This window comes from Onychomys torridus, chromosome 1, assembly GCF_903995425.1.
Source record: "Onychomys torridus chromosome 1, mOncTor1.1, whole genome shotgun sequence".
NCBI classification, from domain to species: domain Eukaryota; kingdom Metazoa; phylum Chordata; class Mammalia; order Rodentia; family Cricetidae; genus Onychomys; species Onychomys torridus.
The window spans coordinates 130,809,222-130,832,558 of NC_050443.1; the positions used below are offsets into that span (position 1 = coordinate 130,809,222).

Consider the following 23,337-nt stretch of genomic DNA (forward strand, 5'->3'; position numbering starts at 1 on the left):
TGAATGACATTTCTTCCTCTGTGTACACCTTTAAAGGAAATTCTAGAATTACTGAAACAATAAAGTAAGGTTTGCATCCTAAAGAGATAGAATGTGCACAGGTGCGTATTTTGTCAATGTAGCATGTTCATCAGGAACTCTCTCTGTAACTTGGGAAAAGCACTTGAGCTTACTTGCCTCAGCTCTATCATTAGTACAAGTTGTAGTTTAGACTAGACAATTTGTTTTCATATTGTACTTGGTGGGTGCTTGTGGATTGTGTTAAAACTTGCCTCTAGGAACTAAGAACAAAAGCCTTATATAAGGGCACACAAAGCAGGTTCTCAGCTCCAGCCCTGTAAATATACATATTCCCATTTTACTACATTTTGTTTCTATAGTTTAAAAGATACCAAGGGCTTGGTGAGAGGGCTCAGCATGTAAAGGCACATTCTGCCAAATCTGAAGACCTGAGTTTGTTTCCCAGATTTTACATGGTGGAAAGAGAGAACAAACTTCTACAAATTGTCCTCTGACCTCCATACCCTGGCAGTGGCACTCATGTGTGTGTGTGCTGTCTATTCATCCATCCATCCATCCATCCATCCATCCATCCATCTATCTATCTATCTATCTATCTATCTATCTATCTATCTATCATCTATCTATCTATCTTAAAGCCACTGGAATAAATTGCCACTCTCCAATAACATAATAAGGATCCACATGGAGAGATGTTATTGTTTTAGAAACTCCCATATGTTTAAATACAATATTTCTTTGCATTATTCTGAGGCTCAAGGGGTAGATATTATTATCTCACTTTGGTGATACCAAATTGAGCACAATAAAAGAAAATAAAGTCTCCAAGGTCATAAAGAAAGCCAATGGCAGGGTAGAAATAAGACAAATCTCTCCTGGCACCTCATTCTCCCGTCAATTTCAAGACACACAAATCTAAAAATAATTTATGTAAGGACCTCCTTACTCACTTTCCCCAAGCACTTGCAAGGGTGAATTTCATCACCCTTTTTCTTCTCCCCATCACAATGGAATTGTGAATTCTCCCATAATGGAAATGGAATTCTTTCACTTCTTACATGCTATGTCACACAAATGATACCCTTTAAATTTTAAATTTCATTTATGGATTCTCACATTTTTGGGGTAAATGATAGGGTTTAAACAACAACAATAAAATGATGACAAAGAATGGCAGTAGAGATGGATTTATTAGTGAAAAAAGTAGCTATGGTCTAGACATGTGTATATGAAAAAGGACAGAAATGCCAGTTTAGCCAGGCCCTAAGCAGATAGGGCTTTGGGCAAGGCAGATGTCCATCCTGTTCCCTGCTGCTCCAGGGTCAAAAGAAGCTTGACTGCTGTCAAGTTGCTTGGGTCACACATTAACCAAGCTCTACTCCCATGTTCAGAGTCTGAGTGACCCTCTCATGTATCCTAAGTTACACATGCCATGCTCCCCTTTCTTGTCTTATAGCACAGGTCATATATTAAGTAGACCTAATCCCTCATTTGCAGGACCTCCCCATCCTGCAGAAACCTTTAAGGTCAGGGTTTGGAGAGATGTCTCAGAGATTAAGAGCATTTGCTGCTCTTGCAGAGAACCCAAGTTCAGTACCTAGTACTCATGCCAGACAGCTCACAACTGCCTGCAACCTTAGCTCCAGGAGATCTGATGTTCTTCTGGACCCTGCACTCATGTGACTAGACTGCCTCAATATATACATACAGTTAACAAAACGAAAGTAAAATCTTAAAAAAGAAACCTTTAAGATCAGACACCTTTCTTTGTCTGGCAGCACTGAAGCTCCTTACTCAGATCCCTGCCTCACTGCTCTGATGCAGTGTGAGTAGACCTGTCTGAAGAATAACTCTCCCTGTTTCTCAGCTTCTACTCATTCTCATCCCCAAACCTAACATTACCAGGATGATGTAGACCATTGTATCCTTCTTTGCCCTTCCAATGAAGAAATATCAAATAATGTCTGTTCATCTTGGGATTTATAATTTCTGGCTTTCACCCTACATAATGACAGCTACCACTTTTCCCTTGGTATCATGTCCATCCTCTTATTATGAAGTTGTGGATGGGGAGGAAAGAGTAGATTCAACTGAGGGGAATTTTACTTTGTTATGTTTTTTCCAGGTCAGTCAGGACTGAGCAATCTTTTCTAGCTTAAAGCTCAATTGTAGAAAGATACTATTTCTTATAGACTTAAGTGACACGCAGAAAATCACCTAGCAAGTGAGTTGTGAAGTCAGTCTTTGACTTTCAATTCCTTAGCAATGTGTGAGGAAGCTTATGATGGTAATAAAAGGACAAACATTTACTTGGAGGAGAGAGCTCTTTTTAGGTTTAGCATCTGAGTTTGACTTAATTACCTGGCACCTTCATACAGATATAGAGTTTAATGTCAGCAAGGAGGCAGGTTTGGGCAAGCATTGGAAAGCAATGAGTTTGAAAAATAATGTAGATAAATAACTTCAGTCTACCTGTCTTATCTCTCTAATCATAGGTCCTCAAGCTATTGCTTGAGGCAATAACTCTACTAATGAGCTACAGCTCCAGACCCTAAGAAACTATTTTGCTCATCTTTCTGTCTTGGCCTCAAAGATGCAAGATAGAGATATCTTCCTCTGATGCAGATTACAAAGTAGTTCTTTAATCTTGAGAAAACCATATTATACATGGCTTCTTGGTTGTATTAACTATAAGACAAAGTCAAGGGCTTAAGAACAGGACATCACTGGCTTGGAATTCCGTCTCTTCCTCCTTCTTGTTTATACCTGGAATGGCTCCTTCATGTTTCTCCAGTTTTCTTTGTAAGCTTGGAAAGCACAACCTTTACTTCATGAAGCTATGTAAAGAATAAATATGGTAAAGTTTGTAAAGTCCCTAGCATACAATAGGCTCTCAATTAACTTGGCTCCTTCCTTTCTTCTGAAAGCATCCTCTTCTTTGCCTACCAAGGCAGGATTGCATACAAAAACATTTACAAAAAGTAAAATGCATCACTATAAAACCTCTTGAGCCAACTTGTCCTTTTTGTTTGAACAAACTTGTGGGAACTGATAAAGTGGAAAAAAAACTTGGGTGTTGAATCTAGGTGCTTGGGAATATTGCTGTTTATGGTCTAAGTCAAGGAGACCCAGTCAGCCGTTGGAAAAGTATGAATATAAATCTGCCTCTGAAATGAATATAGTTTTAAAAGGAGGAATTATTTTGTAGAGAAAGATTTCATGACCCTCAAGGATTATCCCAAGGCCTGATCTGGAACAAAACCTCTTCTTTCTTTGCAATTAAATTTTTTTCTAGTAAAATCTTCCTTTTCTTTTGCTGTGCCAAGTTCATGTCTGTTTCTCCTTCTCCTGAAGGCATTCCTGGCTTCCTAATACTTCACACTATGTTTCTACTTACAACTGTCAAACCTTCAACTATTTCTTTAGCATCTTCTGTACAGTCTATAGTATTCCATGTTCCAACAGCTCAGGGTCCTTACCTAAATTCTTCAGTGTCCAACCATGGACGCATATCATCAAGGCTTGGGTTGCTAGGCCTGGATGCAGATGATGGAGGCAAACATTGTGTTTGTAGGTGAAGGCCTTATGAAGATTAGCTATGGCCTGCTTCAATGTCATCTCTGTAGCCTTCACATTGGAAGGGCAGATCTTGGGAGTCACATTGTTGTGACTTTCTTCTGATCCCAAACTGTCCTTGCCATGGGCACTGTTTTATGAACCTCAAACTTAGTATGAAAATTAGCAAAGGGAATTTGAATGTGAGCATGGAAATAGAATGGACAGTCTTCTGAGTACGATGGTCCCAGTGTGAGTTATTAGAGAGTTTCTAAGTAATTACTTGCAAATCAGTCATGTGCATGCATGTAAAAGTATCCACTACTTTTGCTCTTCAAATTATTTTTTATTGAGTTTGTTCTTTTTTTAAAAATTATATTTGTGTTTTAATTTTACATATCAGCCATGGGTTCCCCTATCCTCCCCCCTCCCACTCCCGCCTTCCCCCCATCCCCTCCCCTCCATTCCCATCTCCTTCAGGGCCAAGACTCCCCTGGGGATTCATTTAAACCTGGTGGATTCAGTACAGGCAGGTCCAGTCCCCTCTTTCCAGGCTGAGACAGGTCTGGGTCCCACAGCCTGGGGGCCTCCCAAACAGTACAAGCTATTCAATTGTCTCACTTATCCAGAGGGCCTGATCCAGCTGGGGGCTCCACAGCTTTTGGTTCATAATTCATGTGTTTCCATTAGTTTGGCTATTTGTCCCTGTGCTTTTTCCAATCTTGGTCTCAGCAATTCATGCTCTTACAGTCCCTCCTCTTTCTCAACAATTGGAGTCCTGGAGCTCCAACTGGTTCTTAATACATCTGTATAATGTATTCTGATTATTCTCATGTCTACCCTCTCTAGTCCCCCTTTTGCCCTCCTTTTCTACTAGTTCCTTCTACCATAATGGTAGGTTTTTGTTTAGTTTTGTGACTTATTGAGTTGAACCTGGGCTATCTCTATGACCACGAGTGTGGACGTATCCAGTGGAAACTGTGGGGCATGCAACTGAAGACAACAACTGCCCCTCTCCAAAATCCATCACTAGCCAATATGTAAGGAGGGAGGGTTAGGGTCCCCTGAGCCCTTTCTCAATCCACGATTATTAGTTTGTAGGACCAGTATTGTGCAGGCCTAGTGCAAACAACTACAGCTCTTACAGGATCATGATTGGAATGGCTGTGTCATGTCAAGAAGTTAGTGTTTCAGAGCCTTTCTCCAGATGTGGTGTTTATGTTTTCCCTCTTCTTTTTCCACAGTGTCCTATGAGCTTTTGTGAGGGAGAATGGTATAAATGTCCTATTTTGGGTAGAACACTCAGCTGTTACTTATTCTCAGGATCTTGAGCAGCCATAATTGTCTGCATTTTGCACAATCATGACAAAAAGAAGCTTCTTTATGGCTGGCTGTAATACATACATATACATATACATATACATATACATATACATATACATATACATATACATATACATATGTGTGTGTGTGTGTGTGTGTGTGTGTGTGTGTGTGTGTGTGTGTAGTTTGGTTCAATTTACCAGAAGTAAATTTCTCTCATAAGGTTATGACACTCCATTCCCACAAAGCCATGGGTTTTTGACAAAGCCTACAGTACCAGGCATGAATTCTTTCCTGTGGACTGGGGTTAAATCCACTCAGAGAAAAGTTGGTTATTCCCCACAATAGTCATACCATTATTGCACCAGTGGGGCCATCTTTCCTGGTGAGTTAGTGTCATAGTTCATAGAGTTCAAAGCTGAGTAAGGCTGTTGATGACTCTTCCCCTCAGCAGCCCATGTAGCACCCTTTTAGCAATATGAAAACTAGACAGTGGGGAGGAACTTTACATCTCCAGCATGATTTCTCTATATCTTGCTACAAAGGTGTATGGTGTCTTTAGTAATAAATGTTATAATCTTGTTTTGGTAGGCCATGAAGAATGGTAAGACATCTATACTGGGTTTTTTTTTGAGGGGGGTGGCTTCCTGAGAAATAGCTTCTAAGGAGGTATACCACCTGGCACTGATTTTTTTTTATATAATTCATAGCTTCCAGAAGCATCATTATCTAGCCATGAATGATATATCCCTTCTCCCTTTTTAAAATAACATATTTTAATTGGCTTATGAAGTAGTTTCCATATGGCTGTCCTAGTTTTGTGTTTGTTGCTGTTATAAAACACCCCAACCAAAGGCAAACTCACAGAGGGAAGGGTTTCCACAGCTAATGATTCCAGGTCACTGTCCATTATTGAGGGAAGTCAGGGCAGAAGTGTAGTTGTAGTCATGGAATATGTTGTTTGTTGGCTGGCAGGCTTGTCTTCAGATAACTTTCTTATAGAATTCAGGACAACAACAACAACCTAGGGAATGGTACTGCCCATAATGGGCTGTACTCTCCTACACCAATTAATGAGCAAGACCATTTTCAATGGACATGGACGCAGGCCAATTTGTTTTAGACAGTTTCTCAATTGAGATTCTCTTCCAAGATATTTCTAAGTTGTATCAAGTTGACAGTTAAAGCTAATCAGGACAGCTGTTTTTCAAATTCTTCCAAAACTGTAGAAGACACAAAACTATGCATTCCCTTGTTCTCTGACTTTTTGAGAAACATTGGTCTATGAGAGCATCTAATGGCATAGAACCACTCATTCTTCATAGGACAAAGGGACAACTGATTTTGGGGGAAGCAAAATCAGCCTATTTTTTTTCAATAATGTGTGACTCTTCAATGAACATTGGCATATGAAAAGATACATAATAAATCTCTGGTAGGGAATTTCTTTGTGGGGGCCATCAAGAAAAATATTTAATGAAGTTCATTAAGGGGATAGGAATTTAAGAACAGTCGAGGATGAGTCAGAGTCCTGAGATTGTTGAGTGCTCAGCCTTAAAAAAGACTTCAATAACGCCCCCCTCAAGGCTCAGGGAACACTGAAAAGGAGCTGGAGGATGGGGGGAGTACTGTGAAATGCCAGCTCCTGGACACTTGGCTGTCACACCCATGAACCCACAGTGTTGTAGTTATCAGCATAAGACCTGTTCATCCTGGAGTTGCTGGGGTACAAGGAGGTCATATTCTCAGTGTTGTTGCTATTAATAAGTTTGTCTTGCTCAAATAAATAACCCCACCTATACTTATATAAGCAACCCTAATTAAACTCAGTATGTCATGAAAAAGAAGGCATGAAAATTGGAGGAGACATTCTTTTAAAATTTTTTTTTTAAAATTCATTTTATATACCAACCACAGATCCCCCTCTTTTCCCTCTTCCTGTTCCCCCTTCCTTCCCTCCCCCTCATACCCTCCTCCAACAGGATAAGTTCTCCCATGGTGGGAAAGCTAAGCCTGGTACATTCAATTGAGGTAAGACCAAGCCTCTCCCTGCTTTATCCGGGGTGATCAAGGTGTCTAACTATAGGTAATGGGGTCCAGAAAGCCAGCTCATGCACCAATAGATCCTGATCACACTGCTGAGGACCTCTCAAAGAGACCCAGCTACATAACTGTCAGGAGGAGATATTCTTGAGAAGATGGAGTTTGCAGAAGTGAGAGGGAAGAGAGGATAATGTGTGTGTGAGTGGTATTATCAAAGTACTCTATATACATATATGCATATATACTTATGCTATTTCTCTCTCTATATATACTATATGGGTATATGCTTTGATGTATACACACACATATGTGCGCATGCGTGTGTGTGAAAATTTGAAAGAATAGATAAAAGAGAAAGGCTAAGAAGCACAGCCCTGTGGTCCTAAGTCTTGGCTGCAAGTAGCTTTGTCTTATGGGAGTCAGGGAGAATCACAGATGGACATTATCTACTAGAACCTTCCTGACTTAATCTTCTGCATTGTAACAATTTGATACTTTGCAAGAAAAGTAGTTCAATGTGTTTCAATTTCCTGAGCTTTCTTCTTATTTTTTTTATTTGATTTTGAATGACCGTGGGGAGACAGAAGGGTGGAATTTGAGGCAAGCACAGAGGGAGAAAGATTGTCTTTACATATCCACAGTTGAAACCCTTCCTGTGTGGTAGAGATGAATTCTAACACATATTCAATAGTCATTTGCAACGACTACAACAACATGTTTCTTTTTTATCTAATATTGTTATTAAAATAAGCCTTGATGGTGGGAGATATTTCTTAGGGTGTTTTTTGTTTTGTTTTGAACTATGATGAACTGTCTTGGATAGTCTACTAATACTTAGACAAAAGGTACTGTTTTATTTCCCTTTTAAAAGTCCTACAACGGTCTGGGGAGATGGCTCCATCAGTAAGATGACTTAAGTTCGATCTTCAGAATCCATGTGAGAAAGCTGGGTGAGGTGGGGGTGCAGGCTTGTAACTCCAATATAGGGGAGATGATGATCCTTGGGGCTCACTGATCCAGCTGCCTAGCTGAGTAGATGAGCTCCAGGCTAGTGAGAGACTCTGTCTCAATAAATAAGATGAATGGCTCCTGAGGAATGACCCCACATATTGTCCTCTGACCACATGCACATGTGCACGAGTGCACGCACGTGCACATGCACACACACACATGTACACGCGCACACACACACACACACACACACACATAACACACAGAGCTCTTGGGAAAAAAGAAAGAACAGAAAGAGTGAAAAGGGAAGTTGAGGTTGAGATGAAATAACATAACAGATATGCTAAGTATATGTATACAAACTGCACATATAACCCCAAGGTTAATTTCAGTGGACAAATCAGTTGAATGGAATGAAGAACAAGAAGTATCTGGATTAGACATAGTTTTTTTTCTTTTTCATTTCATTTTCCTTCCTTCCTTCCTCCCTCCCTCCCTTCCTTCTTTCCTTTTCTTCTTCTTCTTCTTCTTCTTCTTCTTCTTCTTCTTCTTCTTCTTCTTCTTCTTCTTCTTTTTTTTTTTAAAGACAGGGTTTCTGTGTAGTCCTGGCTGTCTTGGAACTCACTCTGTAGATGAGGCTGGTCTTGAACTCACAGATTTACCTACCTCTGCCTCCCAAGTGCTGGTATTAAAGGCATGAGCCATCACTGCCTAGCTTTAGACATAGATATTTACACACACACACACACACACACACACACACACACACCCCAGATTTAACCCAATTCCAAGTAATTCCTCTCTTTTCACTAATTGATGAAATACATGTATTCATTATGTAACATCATTTTTAGTAATCGACCAATGTGTACATGCTTACTTAGGAATGTAAGGATAGAAACAACAGGGAACACTTGCAGCAATGCTGACTTTTGTAACTCCCACCCTCACACCATTAACTGTACTTCGTTCTCTGACAACTTTGTGGACAGTGTGGACAGTAGTGCTGTTCTGCATCAGAGGTGGTGAAGCAAGGAAAGGATGGCATGAGAGCAACAGATGACAGCATAGTAGCCTTTTTGGGGCTGATTTCAATTGTTTCTCCTGGGCGTCTGCCCTGTCCATAAGTCAGATAGTGTGCATTGTCTGGTCTCATCTTCTCACTTTATTTTCATATTCCCACTAATGGATTTGCATGTTTATATCCTAGAAGGCATATGGTGACATCTATATCACAGAAGATACACAGAACCAGCTCTTTCTTATTCTTAGACTAGCAGATGTGTAGAACTGAATTAGCCTTAGACTTCTGGACTCCACCAGATGGCTCACCCCAGCTTATTGCTCTCAGAAGGCCCCAGCCTCCTCTGCAGTCTCTTCATGGCTGACTTCATCTCTTGGTTCCTGAGAGTGTAGATCATGGGGTTTAGCATGGGGGTGATGACAGTGTTATTGATAGATATGGCCGTGTCCATGGGCAGGGTAGTGAAGGGACGGCAATAGATGTAAACACAGGGCACGAAATGGAGGGTCACCACCATGATGTGGGAGGTGCAGGTGGAGAGAGCCTTGTTTCGTCCCTCCCCAGAATGGGATCTGAGCATAACCAGAATGATGGTGTAGGAACCTAGGAGCAGGAGGAACCACAGCAGGGTCACCAGCCCATTGTTGGAGATCATGAGAAGTTCAAGAGCAAAGGTGTCAGTGCAGGCCAGTTTCACCACCTGGGGTACATCACAGTAAAAGGCATCCAAGGTGTTGGGGCCACAGAAGGGTAGTGGAAGCATTAGAATTATCTGGATGATCGAATGCAAACCACCACCCACCCAGGAGGCTACCACCAAGGCCACCCATACCTCTCTCCTCATAATGGTTACATAGTGCAGGGGTTTAGCAATTGCAAGGTATCTGTCATAGGCCATCACAGAGAGGAAGAAAATGTCTGCCCCACCAGCAAAGTGGAAGAAAAAGATCTGGGTCAAACAACCATTGTAGGAGATGGTTTTCCTTTCTGACAAAAGACCCACCAGGAACTTGGGGACTGTGATAGATGAAAAAATGATATCTAGGATGGATTTGTTCCTCAAGAGGAAGTACATAGGAGTGTGAAGACGGGATTCAGAGGTGATGGTAACCACAATGAGGGTATTTCCCAGCAGAGTTGTTACATACACAAGAAAGAAGACCACAAACAAAAAGAACTCCAGTTCTCGGAAATGAGTAAGTGCCAGGAAGACAAATTCCTTCACGTTGGTGTGGTTTATCTGGCCCATGACTAGGAAAAGCCTCTGCCACATCTACCTAGGGAGAAGATATGTTAGGGTTTGCAGTATGGTAGCATGAGGTTGAAACATCCTTTGTTACATATTGTTTTGTTATTAGGCTTTTTAAAGTACTCAGATGATCATGACTATGTAGGAAAACTAGACCAGAGTCTTCAATTTTTGGTCTAGAAATTCCTTATCTGAAGGTCCCTGGTTTTCAGGGAGAACCATTGTAGTCCTAGCCTTTATTCTAGGTAGGGAGAGGTTCATGTGCTATGGTCATTTACCTACTAATTTGTCCTTTGCTTTGTAAGGATAACTTCTTCACCTGGAGGCCATTTTGCATAAACACCGGGGACTTTCAATCCCTGCAATTTCATCTTGACTTTCACCTTCAAGTTCGTGGGATCCTCAGAGTGGTTATGGTTTTCTCTGCATCTTAGACCAGTGCATAACTCGCCTTTACCTGCACAGCTGCTGTCACGGAAATTCCAATGATTCTCCTTGACCGGATTTTGGTTAGGCTCCTTTGAACCTTCTTAAAACCAGCTCTTTAGACGTGACCTTCCCTGTCCTTTCTTCTGAAACCCAGGTTCAACAAGCAACCTGCTAAGTCCATTTAATGAGATTCCTCCACCCTTGGTGTTCAATCAAATTCTTCATGCCTTATCTCTAATATCAAAATCCTTGTATTTGAGTTCTTGGCCTGTCTGTATCAAGAATTCATTTTAGCCAGTTGAATGAGGCTCATCTGCTCTCCACGTCCCCTTTTACTACTTTCTCTGATCTCCGCTGCTCTTCTCCCTCTCATTGGCTCATTGCTGTAAATGCCCACCCATCCTTGTTGTATCTGGAGTTGAGCTCAGACTTTCCTTTTCGTTGCAATAGTTTTGTCTAAAATCTGTCTTGGTATGTTTAATCAGTGTCCACTGATATCCTCCCCCCACACCTCCGCTTAATAATATCCAGAGGATTTGTGACCACACCACTCTGCCAGATCAATGTCTGGGAATTACTTTGGCTTATCAGCATCCTGATGGGTAGATAAAGCTTACATCATTAGTTAAGTGGCCTGACTAATTCTCATCTCCCAGCTTACAGAAAGGAGGAATTGGGCCCTCATAAATACTTCTCTTCAGTAAACTGGAAACCTGCATTTTACCGTGCACTCACAGAGCCCTAGGTGGACAGGCCAGCAGTGGATGTTTAGGGCTGTTTAATGACCAGAATGTTTAGTGGTCAGAAGAACTGATCATTAAAGCTTCCCAGAACATCAGAGGTGGCTCAGCCCAGTGCTTGTTACTACAGAGATGAGAGACTAAGCTGTTCTTTTGGTCAGAACCAGGCTATGGATTAGGAAAAGAGAATTTTAGCCAGAGTCTTCGATGTGTATTCCAAAGACTTTATACTATTTCTACATGATAGAAGAATAACTTCTATTTCTAAATAAAAAATGAACCATTGGAGAATAAGATCAGTTTCAATAAGGATATCTGCTTTACCTAAGCAAATTGTATCTCAGAAAATTTTAAGATAATCCAGACAGCTGAGACGACCACATTTCACTTTCAGGAGTAGAGGTAGACAGTTGGATTTGAAGCAGTGGAGTCAGTGAGAAAAAGACAGCATAATAAAGATGAGAATACAGAGGAAAAAAATAATAAAATATTTTCCCTCAAAATAAAAGCATATTAGAGGATTCCATAAAGAATTGTTCATGCTTTTCCTTTAAAATTACCTCAAAATTGGGTCAACTTAATGTCTTTATTTGAGAAATTCAGATACACATAAAATTAAATAAAAATTCTGTGGGTACCTTAGAACCCTTATGTTCTTCTCATAAAAATTCATTTCTATAGCAAATTTTTGATTTTAATTTTTCATATTTTTAGTTAAAACCTTTTTATAATCTTTCATTGACAGATGCTTAAGGTGCCCAACTCCATAGGACTCTTAGCACTTAGTAAGTTCCTCCTTGTGACTGATATTCTGAAATGATTTGTTTCTTTAATCCCCACTCACTTGTTAAGCAGCAACAGTAAGCCATACAGGTGATATAATCTACTTGAAATTGTGTCTTTTATCAAAGGTATCTATGAGGAAGGAAATCCACCTAATCACATTGAAGGCAGGATCTGTGAACCTCCAGGGGAAATGTTTTTGTCATACAGGAAGACTTTAGTACTACTCATCTTAGAAAAATCAGGACTTTGTTACTAACCACGTATCTTTGTTTTGCTTTTCAAACATATGTGTGGCTTAATTACTTACCCGATTTAAAAATGTAAAACCATGCTATAGGTTTTTTTAAATGTTTTATTTTATTGAGTATATCTTGTTACTGTTGCTATAAAATCTGCCAGGTCTTCTGTAGATTGCTGGATATGCTGTTTACTAAGATAGAGGCTTCATTGGTACAGTATAAATCAGGCAGGGCAGGAGTCACATTTATTATGAAGATTGAGAGGATCAAGAAGGCATTAGCTAGGTGAGAAAGCAGTCTTGGGAGATTGGAGCTGAGAAAGGGAAATTGGAAAGCCAGTGATGAATGGCATTGGGAGCAGGGTTTCTGAAAGCATAGGAGACAGGGGGCCACATAAGTGGAATGTTCCTCTTAAGTTGACCAGTGAGCTCTCATTAGTATTTTCAAATAATGCAGCATGGAGCAATTAGTAAGTGATTTTCTTTGCATGCATCTATACTTTCTTTAAGACAAATTCCCAGAAATTGGCTTATAAAGTCCCATGATATTAAGTTTCTAGTTTTGACTGAGCCTAGTTCTAAATGTGCTGGAACGTTTGACTTCATTTACATAAGGAAACTTAAAACTGAAATAAAGTGCAACACTTACATATTTCCCACAGAAAAAGAAAAGCATAGACGTCAAATGTTCAAGCAGTGAAAACATTAGGATAAAATTGAAGTGAAGATTCTAAAATCAGTTTTTGGAGGAGCTAGTGAGATGGCTCAGTGGTTAAAAGCAACTAGGAGCTCTTTCAGAGGGTTTGATTGCTAGCACCCACATGGTGATCCCAACCATCTGTGATTCAACTGTCAGGGGATCTGATGCCTCCTTCTGGCTTCCACAGGTACCAGGTGCACCAAGGCACACAAGTGGTACATAGACACATATGCAGGCAAAACACTAATACACATAAAGATAAATAAACAAAATAAATAGATATATAAAATTGTACAAAAATAATGAAAATTACATTAAAAACAATCAGGTTTGATTAAGTGACAATATGTAACATCTGTGGTTTCAAAAGCATTATAAATATTAACAATTAAATATAAATGAAAAATGGGAAACTATCTGCAAAAAACCCCCAAAACCAAATTATTAATCTTTATTGTTTTTGAGACAAGGTCTCCCTTAGCATCCCTGGCTGGCCTGAAACCCACTATGTAGACAAGCTGGTCTTAAACTCCTACAGATCTGCTTCCCCTGCCTCCCAAATGCTAGAATTAAAGGTGTGCCACACCATGCCTGGCCTATTCTTAATATCTTTAATGTCGAATGCTTATAAATCAAGAGGACAAGACAGATATTTTATAAATGAATCTTTTTTTTTTTTTTTTTCCGAGACAGGGTTTCTCTGTGTAGCTTTGTGCCTTTCCTGGATCTCACTCTGTAGACCAGGTTGGCCTCAAACTCACAAAGATCCGCTTGGCTCTGCCTCCCGAGTGCTGGGATTAAAGGCGTGCGGCTTATAAATGAATCTTAAGTCACATAGAGATGTGTTATCAGCCCACATATGAAAAGATGATTAATTATACTATTAATGAAAGAAATATAAATTAAAATTGTAATCAGATAACATTTTATGTAGAATATTGGTCAATGTTGAAAAGGCCTGTTATTTAGATTTGAATATGGGGAAAGAAATACCTTCAAATATGTTGAATACCAGGCACAAAATTTGGAGGAATGGCATTTTTGAAATATGTGTTAAAGTGTGCAAACATTATTAGTATGAAATTCTGCTTTAAGAATTCAGATTAAAGGATGAGAAAACCAAATGCCTAGTGTCATGAGGACAAATAAGGGTCCTCACAGGGCAGTGCAAAGTGGAAGAAATAGGATTTAAGTTAATGCTTGCTATAAAAAAGTTGGCCCAATGAGTGCTATATAATGTACAGTTTAGACTTTGCCAACTTTCCGACTGCCAGTGTAGAATTGTGACAGGATCTTTTAGTGATGGGTTAAAACATTCAGTATATCAGTTGATGTAATGTTGGTGAAAACTACATGCCTAGATATCTGAAAGGATGTAGATCTCAATAGTTGTGGCCATTATCTGTGAGCAATTTTATTTAGGCAATTTTTATAAATTAATTAACTAATTCAGTGACTTATTTATTTATTTGGAGATAGGGTCATGACAGGTAGCTCCGGCTGTTGTTGAACTTGTGACCCTTCTGTCTTTACCTCCCAAGCACGTCTATTCCTTTGTGTTACTGTGAGAGTCAGTGAGCTGTCTGTCTGTTGTGAGTGTACACCATGGCTTATACAAATGTAGGTCACCAGTGTCATCACAATGTTGACCTAGCTATGACTCAAGTTCCTCTCCTGCTTGAAGCTATCTTTTAATCTTCTTTTTAGAAAAGGACCATGGGGGTTAATATCCTCTACATTACAGATACTCAGTAGATGCCCATACAATGAATTTGACATAAAAGAGAACCTTTTAATTTAAATATGTCTTCAGAAGTACAATGTTTAATGCTAGAAATCTTACCTTTCTCCTATGTATATCTTAGTTTTTGAGACAAGGTCTCACCATGTAGCTCTAGTTGGCATAAAACTCCAGACAAGGCTGGCCTCCTGAGTGCTGGAATCATAGGTATGTGCTATCACACCTAGCTAAGAGTTTTAAACTTTTAGTTCAAAGTGAGATATTTAAATTACTAACAGATGTCTTACTTTTCAGGGACTAAAGGCTGTACACTACATAAATAATGAGTTTTATCAAGTCTTGAGGATGCTCTCACCTACCTTTGTGTTAGAAAGACAAGCCTGCCAGTTTCTCCATTGTGAAGGCTCTGCCTTGCTTCACTCAAACACAAGCAAACCTGCAGTGTTCCTCCAAACACCAAATTAGAAGTCTAATATAATAGTCAGCATAGGGATTTGTGTCAGATATTTGTGGTGTCATTTCCAATCGAGAAAGCTTGTGCTTGCAGATGCAATGGGAGTTATTAAAAAGTTACTAAGCAACACGTATGTGTGTGCTTGCTCCCTCTATCTCCCTGCACCCCCCACTGCAATGAGGAGGTTATGAAAATGTATTCAGGGAAGCCCAAACAATTCCCATAAGCCACTTCTCTGGGCTAGATCACCATTGGGCTTTGTGCAAAGTCTTTTACACCCATGTACAGACATTTGAAATGGCCAGTTCATATATTTGCTCATATTATTGATTTTCCCTAAAAGATCAGTAATAATGATCAATCACAATATGCATTTAGTACCTTCTGGGTATCAGATAACCAGCACTGCCTCTACATTCATGGAGTTTATTGTCTGTAGGGAAATCTGGCATAGATTACACCACAGGTTGTTACAACAGTGGTGGAATACAGATAGGGAAAAATGGCACAGGGATTTAGTTGCTGGTCCTGGGAACCTTGAAATGCTTCTCTGATAGATGCTTTCTTAGTGTGTATGCGATATTAGATAATCAAAGTTCATAATGTTTATTAAATTATTTTATAAAACATCTAAAATAATCAACGTGGTTTTTCAATTGGCCTGAAAAATCCAGGCATTGGCTAGGAACATCATTACAGAGCCCTAACCTGAGATTTGGATTCCTGGCAATCTGGTTGCCCCTTGTGAGTCCCTCCTAGCATGGAGGTCCTTGGAGTCATGAATGGTGCTTCAGATCAGCATTTGGTGGATGGTAGTGGAAGAAGCCTAGATATCTCAGCAGGTGTGTAGAACTCTAATCTCATCTCTCCTAGAAGGGGAGCCTACATGGAAAGGGTTCTTCTGGTGTATACTCTTCCTTCACTCAGCCTGTCCTAGGAAGATTGCATGACTGATGAGATGGCATTTTTTTTGGAGAAAATTGGGTAGAGTAGATCAGCTCCCTCCTCTTTTTGTTTCAGTGGCATCTGTCTCCTTGTAGTAGAAAGCATGTCATCTTTTTAAAGCCACTTGGTAGGCACAGCAATAGTAAGCACAGCACTACAGGCCTCCTCCTAGCAGCCACTGGGTCAGAAAAAAGCCCTGTCCTCCCTAGAACATGATCAGTAATTCAGCTGATGCTTTGTGGTTTTTTATTTAAAAATTTGTTTATTATTATTGTGTGTGTGCACACATGTGTGCACTTGTATATGCCACAGTGTATGTGTAGAGGTCAGAGGACAACTTTTGGGTGCTTGCCTTCCATGGTGGGTTCCAGAGATGGAACTCAAGCCATCAGGCATGTGTAGCAAGCACGTTTACCTGCAAAGTTACCTTACTCATCCTAATACTTTGTTTCTTTATTTTTAATTAGCATACAGGTAGAAAGTTTTGGATATCAAGCAATGACTGTGTATGACTTGTAGAAGTCAACTTAAATTTTCTTGGTCTTAGATGGGAATTAAATTTTGGAATTCAGGAAACCTTAGACAGCTATTTCTCCTCTCCATGAATTGATTATACTCCTCCCAATGTGAAGTGATAGTTCTCTATAGCGAGTCTTTTTCTGTTCGTCCAGTCAGTTCTCTAATAATGACATGGAGACTTCTTATTAATTATGAAAGTTCAGCCTATAGCTTAGGCTTGTTCCTAAATAGCTCTTATAATTTATAAGTTAAATTAACCCTCATATTAATCTATGTTCTATCATGTGGTGTTACCTCTCTTCCATCTTACATCTCCTGTTTCCTCTTTGTGTCTGGCTGGTGACTCCACCTTTTTCCCAGAGTCCTCTCTGTCCCTGGAAATCCCACCTACCTTCTTCCTGCCTAGCTATTGGCCATTCAGTTCTTTATTAAACCAATCACAGTGACACATCTTCACACAGTGTACAAATATCCCCATCAGTTCTCTTATTTGAACAATGAAATCACATTAAATCTTTGCGTTGTTGCTAAACCTGCACTTACTGGAAGTCAGTGCATTGGCTTGAACAATGTTCAGGAGAAGAGTAAGCTTTTTTGAAAGTTGAGACTTTCTTTTCTTTTGTGGAACTTGTCTGTTACTGTCTGTGAGAACAGACACTATCTAAAGGTTGGCAAACCGCCTGCTGGTTTCTTCTCTTCTGCCTTCTGGTGTGGCTTTCCAAGTCTAGGTGGCCTATCTTCTGTAAAATCGTATCATCTTGGAGACAGCAGATCTTGGGAAGCTGGGTGTATAGTTAGGAGGCAGGTAGGAGGTACATGGCTCCACAGGGTCCTCAGTTGGCCTGGCTGGCAAAAGGGAGTATGTTGGTGTCTAAAGACCTAAAGAAACCAGAGTGGATCTTCCCAGTAGAGACATCTCTGATGGACACATCTACTTTAAATGTCTTTGCCTCCAATGAGCAGTTATATGGAAATGAAAGCCTGCTCTATATTGCCCTAGGTGATGGAAAATATGAAATACACCTTGTGGAGCTGCACATGTTTAGGCAGGGGAGGGACAGAGACTTTGGAGGGTCTCTTTAGACAGAAGAGAGTTAAGTATGGTTATGTTGATTAAGATGGACATGAAGCAGAAGTGGAGTTTGTTCTCAGTGTCAGACTGATGAAGGAATAACATGGTTAAAATCTAGGTAATACTGACTCAACAGATGACAGACATAGAGAGAGAGAGCAATATCATTGGACCATCGAACTCAGGTATGTTAGGGTCTTGTATAGCTGAGACAGCGAGAAGCTGTAGCAAAGGGCAATGCCCTTTAGTATTTGCTTAGAGAATGGCTCAGCAGCCATAAGAGAAATTCAACAAGAAGATGCTGTTTAATGGAGTAGAGTTTTTTCATATTATTTATTTAACCTATCCATAACAGATCTCTTCCAATTCTGCCATCTGGTAGGAGCAATTTCCAGAAGACCTGCATCTGTACCAGAGCTCTGTCCTTGTTTCTGGTGTGATGCTGAGCAGATTGGGTTTCTCAATGAGATATTGTTTCTTCATTTTGTAGCCTACATACAGTGTGATATAACCAAAGCATTATAACAAACACTGGATTAAATAACTTTTGTGTTTGATATACATTATCTAAGAACAGATAGTTGTCATAATTATTATAAAAATACATTATTATAATTTTTTTGAGATAGCATCTCACTATATAGTCCTGATTGGCTTGGAACTCCTTATGTAGACCAGACTAGCATCAGCTCACAGAGACCTTTCTTCTGCTGCCTCCTGAGTGTAGGGATTAAATGAGTAGGCTACCACACCCAGATGAAAGTTGTTTTTATGAAAAAACTCCTTTCACCTTTGTCTTGATTTGTGAATTCAATAGACCAGTGAGTGTGAAGAACATCTGATGGGAAAGGCCTCATTTTCTTTTTCTTTTTTATTCTTCTCTCATACAATACATCCTGACCACAGTTGCCCCTCCCTCCATTCCTCCCAACACTCTCTTCTCCCCAAGATCCACTCCTCTTCTGTTTCTCTTTAGAAAAGTGCAGGTCTCCCAGGGATATTAACTGATTGTGGCATAACAATATACAACAAAACTAGGCACAAACTCTCATATCAAGGCTGGACAAGGCAACCCAGCAGGAGGAAAAGGGTAACAGGAGCAGGCAAGAGTCAGAGATGCCCCTGCCCTCCACTCTTAGGAGTCCCATAAGAGCACCAAGCTAAACAACCGTAACATATATGCAGAGCACTTAGCACAGACCCATGCAGGCTCTGTGATTGCTGCTTCAGTCTCTGTGAACCCCTAAGAGCCCTGCTTAGTTGATTCTGTGGGCCATGTTATCCTGGTGTTCCCAACCCCTCTGGCTCCTACAGTCCTTCCTCCCTCCTTCTGCTGGGTTCCCTGAGCTCCATCTAATGTTTGGCTGTGGGTCTCTGCATCTGCTCCCATCAGTTGCTGGATGAAGCTTCTAAGATGATGGTTGGTCTAGGCTCTGGTCTGTGAGTATAGCAGAATATCACTAGGAATCATTTCATTGACCTTTTTTCTTCCTTCCTTCCTTCCTTCCTTCCTTCCTTCCTTCCTTCCTTCCTTCCTTCCTTCTCTCCTCTCCTCTCCTCTCCTCTCCTCTCCTCTCCTCTCCTCTCCTCTCCTCTCTTCTCTTCTCTTCTCTTCTCTCTCTCTCTCTCTCTCTCTCTCTCTCTCTCTCTTCCTCTTTTATTCAGCCTCTGGTTCCTGGCCATTCAGGCAGTTTCAGGCATGAGCTCCCTCTTCTGCTATGGGCCTCTAGTTAGACCAGTCATTAATTGGCCACTCCTGGAAGTGATACACCACCTCAGCACATCTTGTAGGCAGGACAGGTTGTAGGTCAAAAGTTTTGTGCATGGGTTGGTGTCCCAGTCCTACCACTGGAAGCCTTGCCTGGCTATAGAATATGGCTGGTCCAGGCTCTGTATCCTTCATTATCAGAAGCCATTGCCAGGGTCAGCTTTATAGATTCCAAGGAGTTTTCCACTGCATTAGGTTTCCACATAGCCCCCCAAAGGCCACCCAATTCCGGTTGTCTCTGTCTGTACTTTCTCAGGGATACTTTTTAAAGTTCATTTTCAAATATGACCACAGAACATCTCCCTTGTCTGAGGCAGAGGGTGAGGTGGTGCCAAGGGTCATGCACATCTCCAGTAGAGTGGAGGAATATGCTTCCACTCACAAGCTGAAAAGCACTTTTCTTTTCTCTATCACCTTCCACAGAGCATCTTTGATCTCTTTATTCCTCAAACTGTAAATGAGAGGGTTCAGCATGGGGATCACCATCGAATAGAAGACAGACACTACCTTGTCTCTGCTTAATGAATAGCTGGAACTGGGCCGCAGGTACATGAAAAGTGCTGTCCCAAACAGCATGGTCACTGCCATGAGGTGTGAGGCACATGTGTTGAAAGCTTTCCATCGACCCTCCACAGAGTGGATCTTCAAGACTGCAGACACTATGTAACTGTAGGAGACCAGGAGGATGATAAATGATGTCCCTCCCACTGTGATCACTACAAGGAAATTTACCACTTGGCTGAGGAATGTGTTGGAGCAAGAAAGTGCCAGGATTGGTGGGAGATCACAGAAGAAGTGGTTGATGACATTTGGTCCACAAAAGTGGAGCTGGAATATGGAACTGGCTTGAATAAAAGAACTCAGGAAGCCACCAAAATATGCTGCAGCCACCATGCGCATACAGAGACCCTGGGACATGATGGCAGTGTAGAGCAGGGGGCTAGAGATGGCGGCATATCTGTCATATGCCATTGCTGTCAGCAGAAAGCATTCAGCGAGGCCCAGACCAACAAAGAAGAAGAACTGAGCGGCACATCCCCAGAATGAGATAGTCTTCTGCTCTATAAAGAAATCAGAGAGCATCTTGGGAGCTACAGAAGATGAGTAGCAAATGTCAATGAAGGATAAGTTGCTGAGGAAGAAGTACATGGGTGTGTGCAAACGGGTGTCACCTCTGATCAGAAAGATGAGGCCCAGGTTCCAGGTCAAAGTCACGAGATAGATGCCCAGGAAAGTCAGAAAGAGGAAAGTTTGGAGTTCTGGGTGGTCTGAGAATCCCAAGAAGATGAACATGGTCACAGAGCTGTTCCAGGCATTAGTTACAGTCATGTTTCCCATGGACCACAAGGATAAGGGGCAGACCTGGGTTAATAATGACCATCCACATTACAGATGCTATGGACAAGTTGTTACACATGCATGAGGGGCTGGAACTAAATGGGGCTAAAAACAAAAGAGGCCAGGAAGATGACTCAATCAATAAAATGCCTGCCATGTAAGCATGAGTGTCCAAATAAGATTTCAAGAACTCATGTTAAAAAGCCAGTATAGGGGATTAGGCAGCCAGCCTAGCCTACTTGGCAAATTCAAGCTAGTAATAGACCTGTCTCAGAAAACATGGTAGATGGTGCCTAATAAGTAACATCAGGGGTTGCCCTCTGGTCTCCACATGCATGTGCACCTGTACACATATGAACACACACACACACCAATGTACATAAAGATGCCTCCCCCAACAATTGCACCATTGTCTTAAATGTTTGAGTAGTACACTGTAGCTGAGATGATTCTCACCTATGACTCAGAATTCCAGGAATCAGTTCATATCTGCACCATTTACTCGTGGTGTATCACTTTGGTGAGCTATCTAATACCTCTACTTTCAATTTCTGCATCTTTAAACTAGGTCACACTAAGCACTTCACACATTTGCTTTAAAAACAAATAAGGTGACATATATAAAATGTCGACACATAGTAAGTGGCCAGTCAGTTATTAAGATGTGTGTTCCAGAAGAGCCACTGTGTCCATACCCTAGGGCTTCGTGGAAGAGGAAACAGAATGTTACAGTTTTCATATCTTTTGTCAAGGCATTGGTGTTGAGAAATGGAACTTTGGTGAAGGATTAGTGTCTTTCTTCTGGGACTGAGTTAGTTCTTACAGGAATGGGTTTGTTTACAGAAAGTGGGCTCATAAAAAATGTAGGTCAGTTTCTTTGTTCTTTTCTCTTCTACTCACACCTCCTTTCCTTCCTGCTTTCTCCCACCATGTTCTGATGTAGCATGAAGCCCTACCAGATATGGCTGCCTAATTATGGACTTAGAACCTACAGAGCTGTGAGCTAACTGAATATCTTTTTTGCTATGTTACCTAGTCTCAGATACTTTGTCATAGCAACAGGAAAAGACCAATATCACACAATATAGGAATAATAAATACTAATACTATACCCGCTTACACAGTTGAAGAGGGAGAGTCTGAGAGGCTCAGGTTCACCTATGCCAGAACTTCCAACTTTGTAAATAGCATCAACCTTCAAAAACACAGGAAAATCAAGCACCTAACTCAGAATGTTGTGCATAGAAAATGGTGGAGTTCTTTCCTGACTTAGCCTAGAAAACATCTAGAGAAAGCTCTATGATTTATAACCAAAATTGCCTGGTTTGAACTTAGACTGTTGTGAGAGCCCACAGAGGTTTCCTTGTGAGATCTGAACTTGCTTTACCAGCAGGGCTGCATAAGAGGATGACTGGACCACGGGGCTGGGTATCAGGTGTTTGAAAGGGTCTACACTTGGCTGTATCTAGCAAGGGGGAGGTCTTTTGCCTTGCCCCTTGGCATTGTTATAGAAAGCTCCTTTGAATTAAGTTCTAGACTGTTAGGTATTGACCCAGGTCCTCCCAAGGCTATCCTGTGTTTCTGTCTTTCCTCTCATCGTCTAAGTATCTCTTTCGATCTCTTTCTCACTTTTCCCTCCTCAAGAGTTCCCTGGACATAAATGTGGGAGCAGGTCTCCCACAGACTGTACAGTTGGTTTTGGAGGGAAACATGAAGACACGACAAACCTCAGACAAAGTGCAGAGTTGGCGCCACTGACTTTCTCATCAACCTGATCTGATTCTGTCCTTCACTTACTCTGTGTGCCTCATGCCTCACCATGCAGGTGCCTGGAGCCCTCAGTCTTGCTGTTCCAGCTCTTTCTTTCATCCGGTGTGTGTGTGATCGATGAAGCAGAAATAGTCCTATTCAATACAGGGAGATTGTTCAAAAGAAGCCAAGACTTTAACTCAGAAATGTGGATTCAGATAGTAGAGTTCAAAGCATGTGAGAGGTTAGAGGTCCCTACAGTGTTTGGAGAATCTGCTATGTAAAGTCTGTTTTAATTACATGCTGTCCAAATTACTTTTTAGAGTATTTACTAATAATTGGGGCTGTATCCAAGGGTGTAGCTGTTCCTTCAGAAATTTTATTTCCTCTTTTTTCCCACCTGACATTAATTTTTTCCTCTGTGTAAGCATACATGTGTCACAACATGCATGTATGTGTGTGCCATTGCTTGTGTGGAAGTCAAAAGACAAATTGTGGACATCAGTTATTTCGTTCCATCATGTAGGTTCCAGAGATAGAATTTAGGTCCTCAGACGTGGAGGCAAGTGCCTTTACCCACTGGCTCTCTATTCCTCCTGAATTCTTTTCTTAACTGCAAAGGCTTAAATATGTTTTAGAAGTCTGTCAAGGAGAAGATAATTTGAATAAAAGAGTTGGCTGCTGTTCCTGAG

At 40.8% G+C, this 23,337-nt stretch overlaps 2 protein-coding genes across 2 annotated transcripts; both read right to left on the reverse strand.

Annotated features, from left to right (window-relative positions):
• Nucleotides 1–9,221: 9,221 nt before the first annotated feature.
• On the reverse strand, nucleotides 9,222–10,166 carry LOC118571174 (olfactory receptor 4D6). The gene has a single exon (XM_036170108.1). It carries the CDS (start codon nucleotides 10,164–10,166, stop codon nucleotides 9,222–9,224), a length of 945 nt encoding a protein of 314 aa, XP_036026001.1.
• Nucleotides 10,167–19,936: 9,770 nt separating this feature from the next.
• Nucleotides 19,937–20,887, reverse strand: LOC118588010 (olfactory receptor 5A1-like). The gene has a single exon (XM_036194306.1). The coding sequence runs from the start codon at nucleotides 20,885–20,887 to the stop codon at nucleotides 19,937–19,939; it is 951 nt and encodes a 316-aa protein (XP_036050199.1).
• Between the last annotated feature and the right edge of the window lie 2,450 nt (nucleotides 20,888–23,337).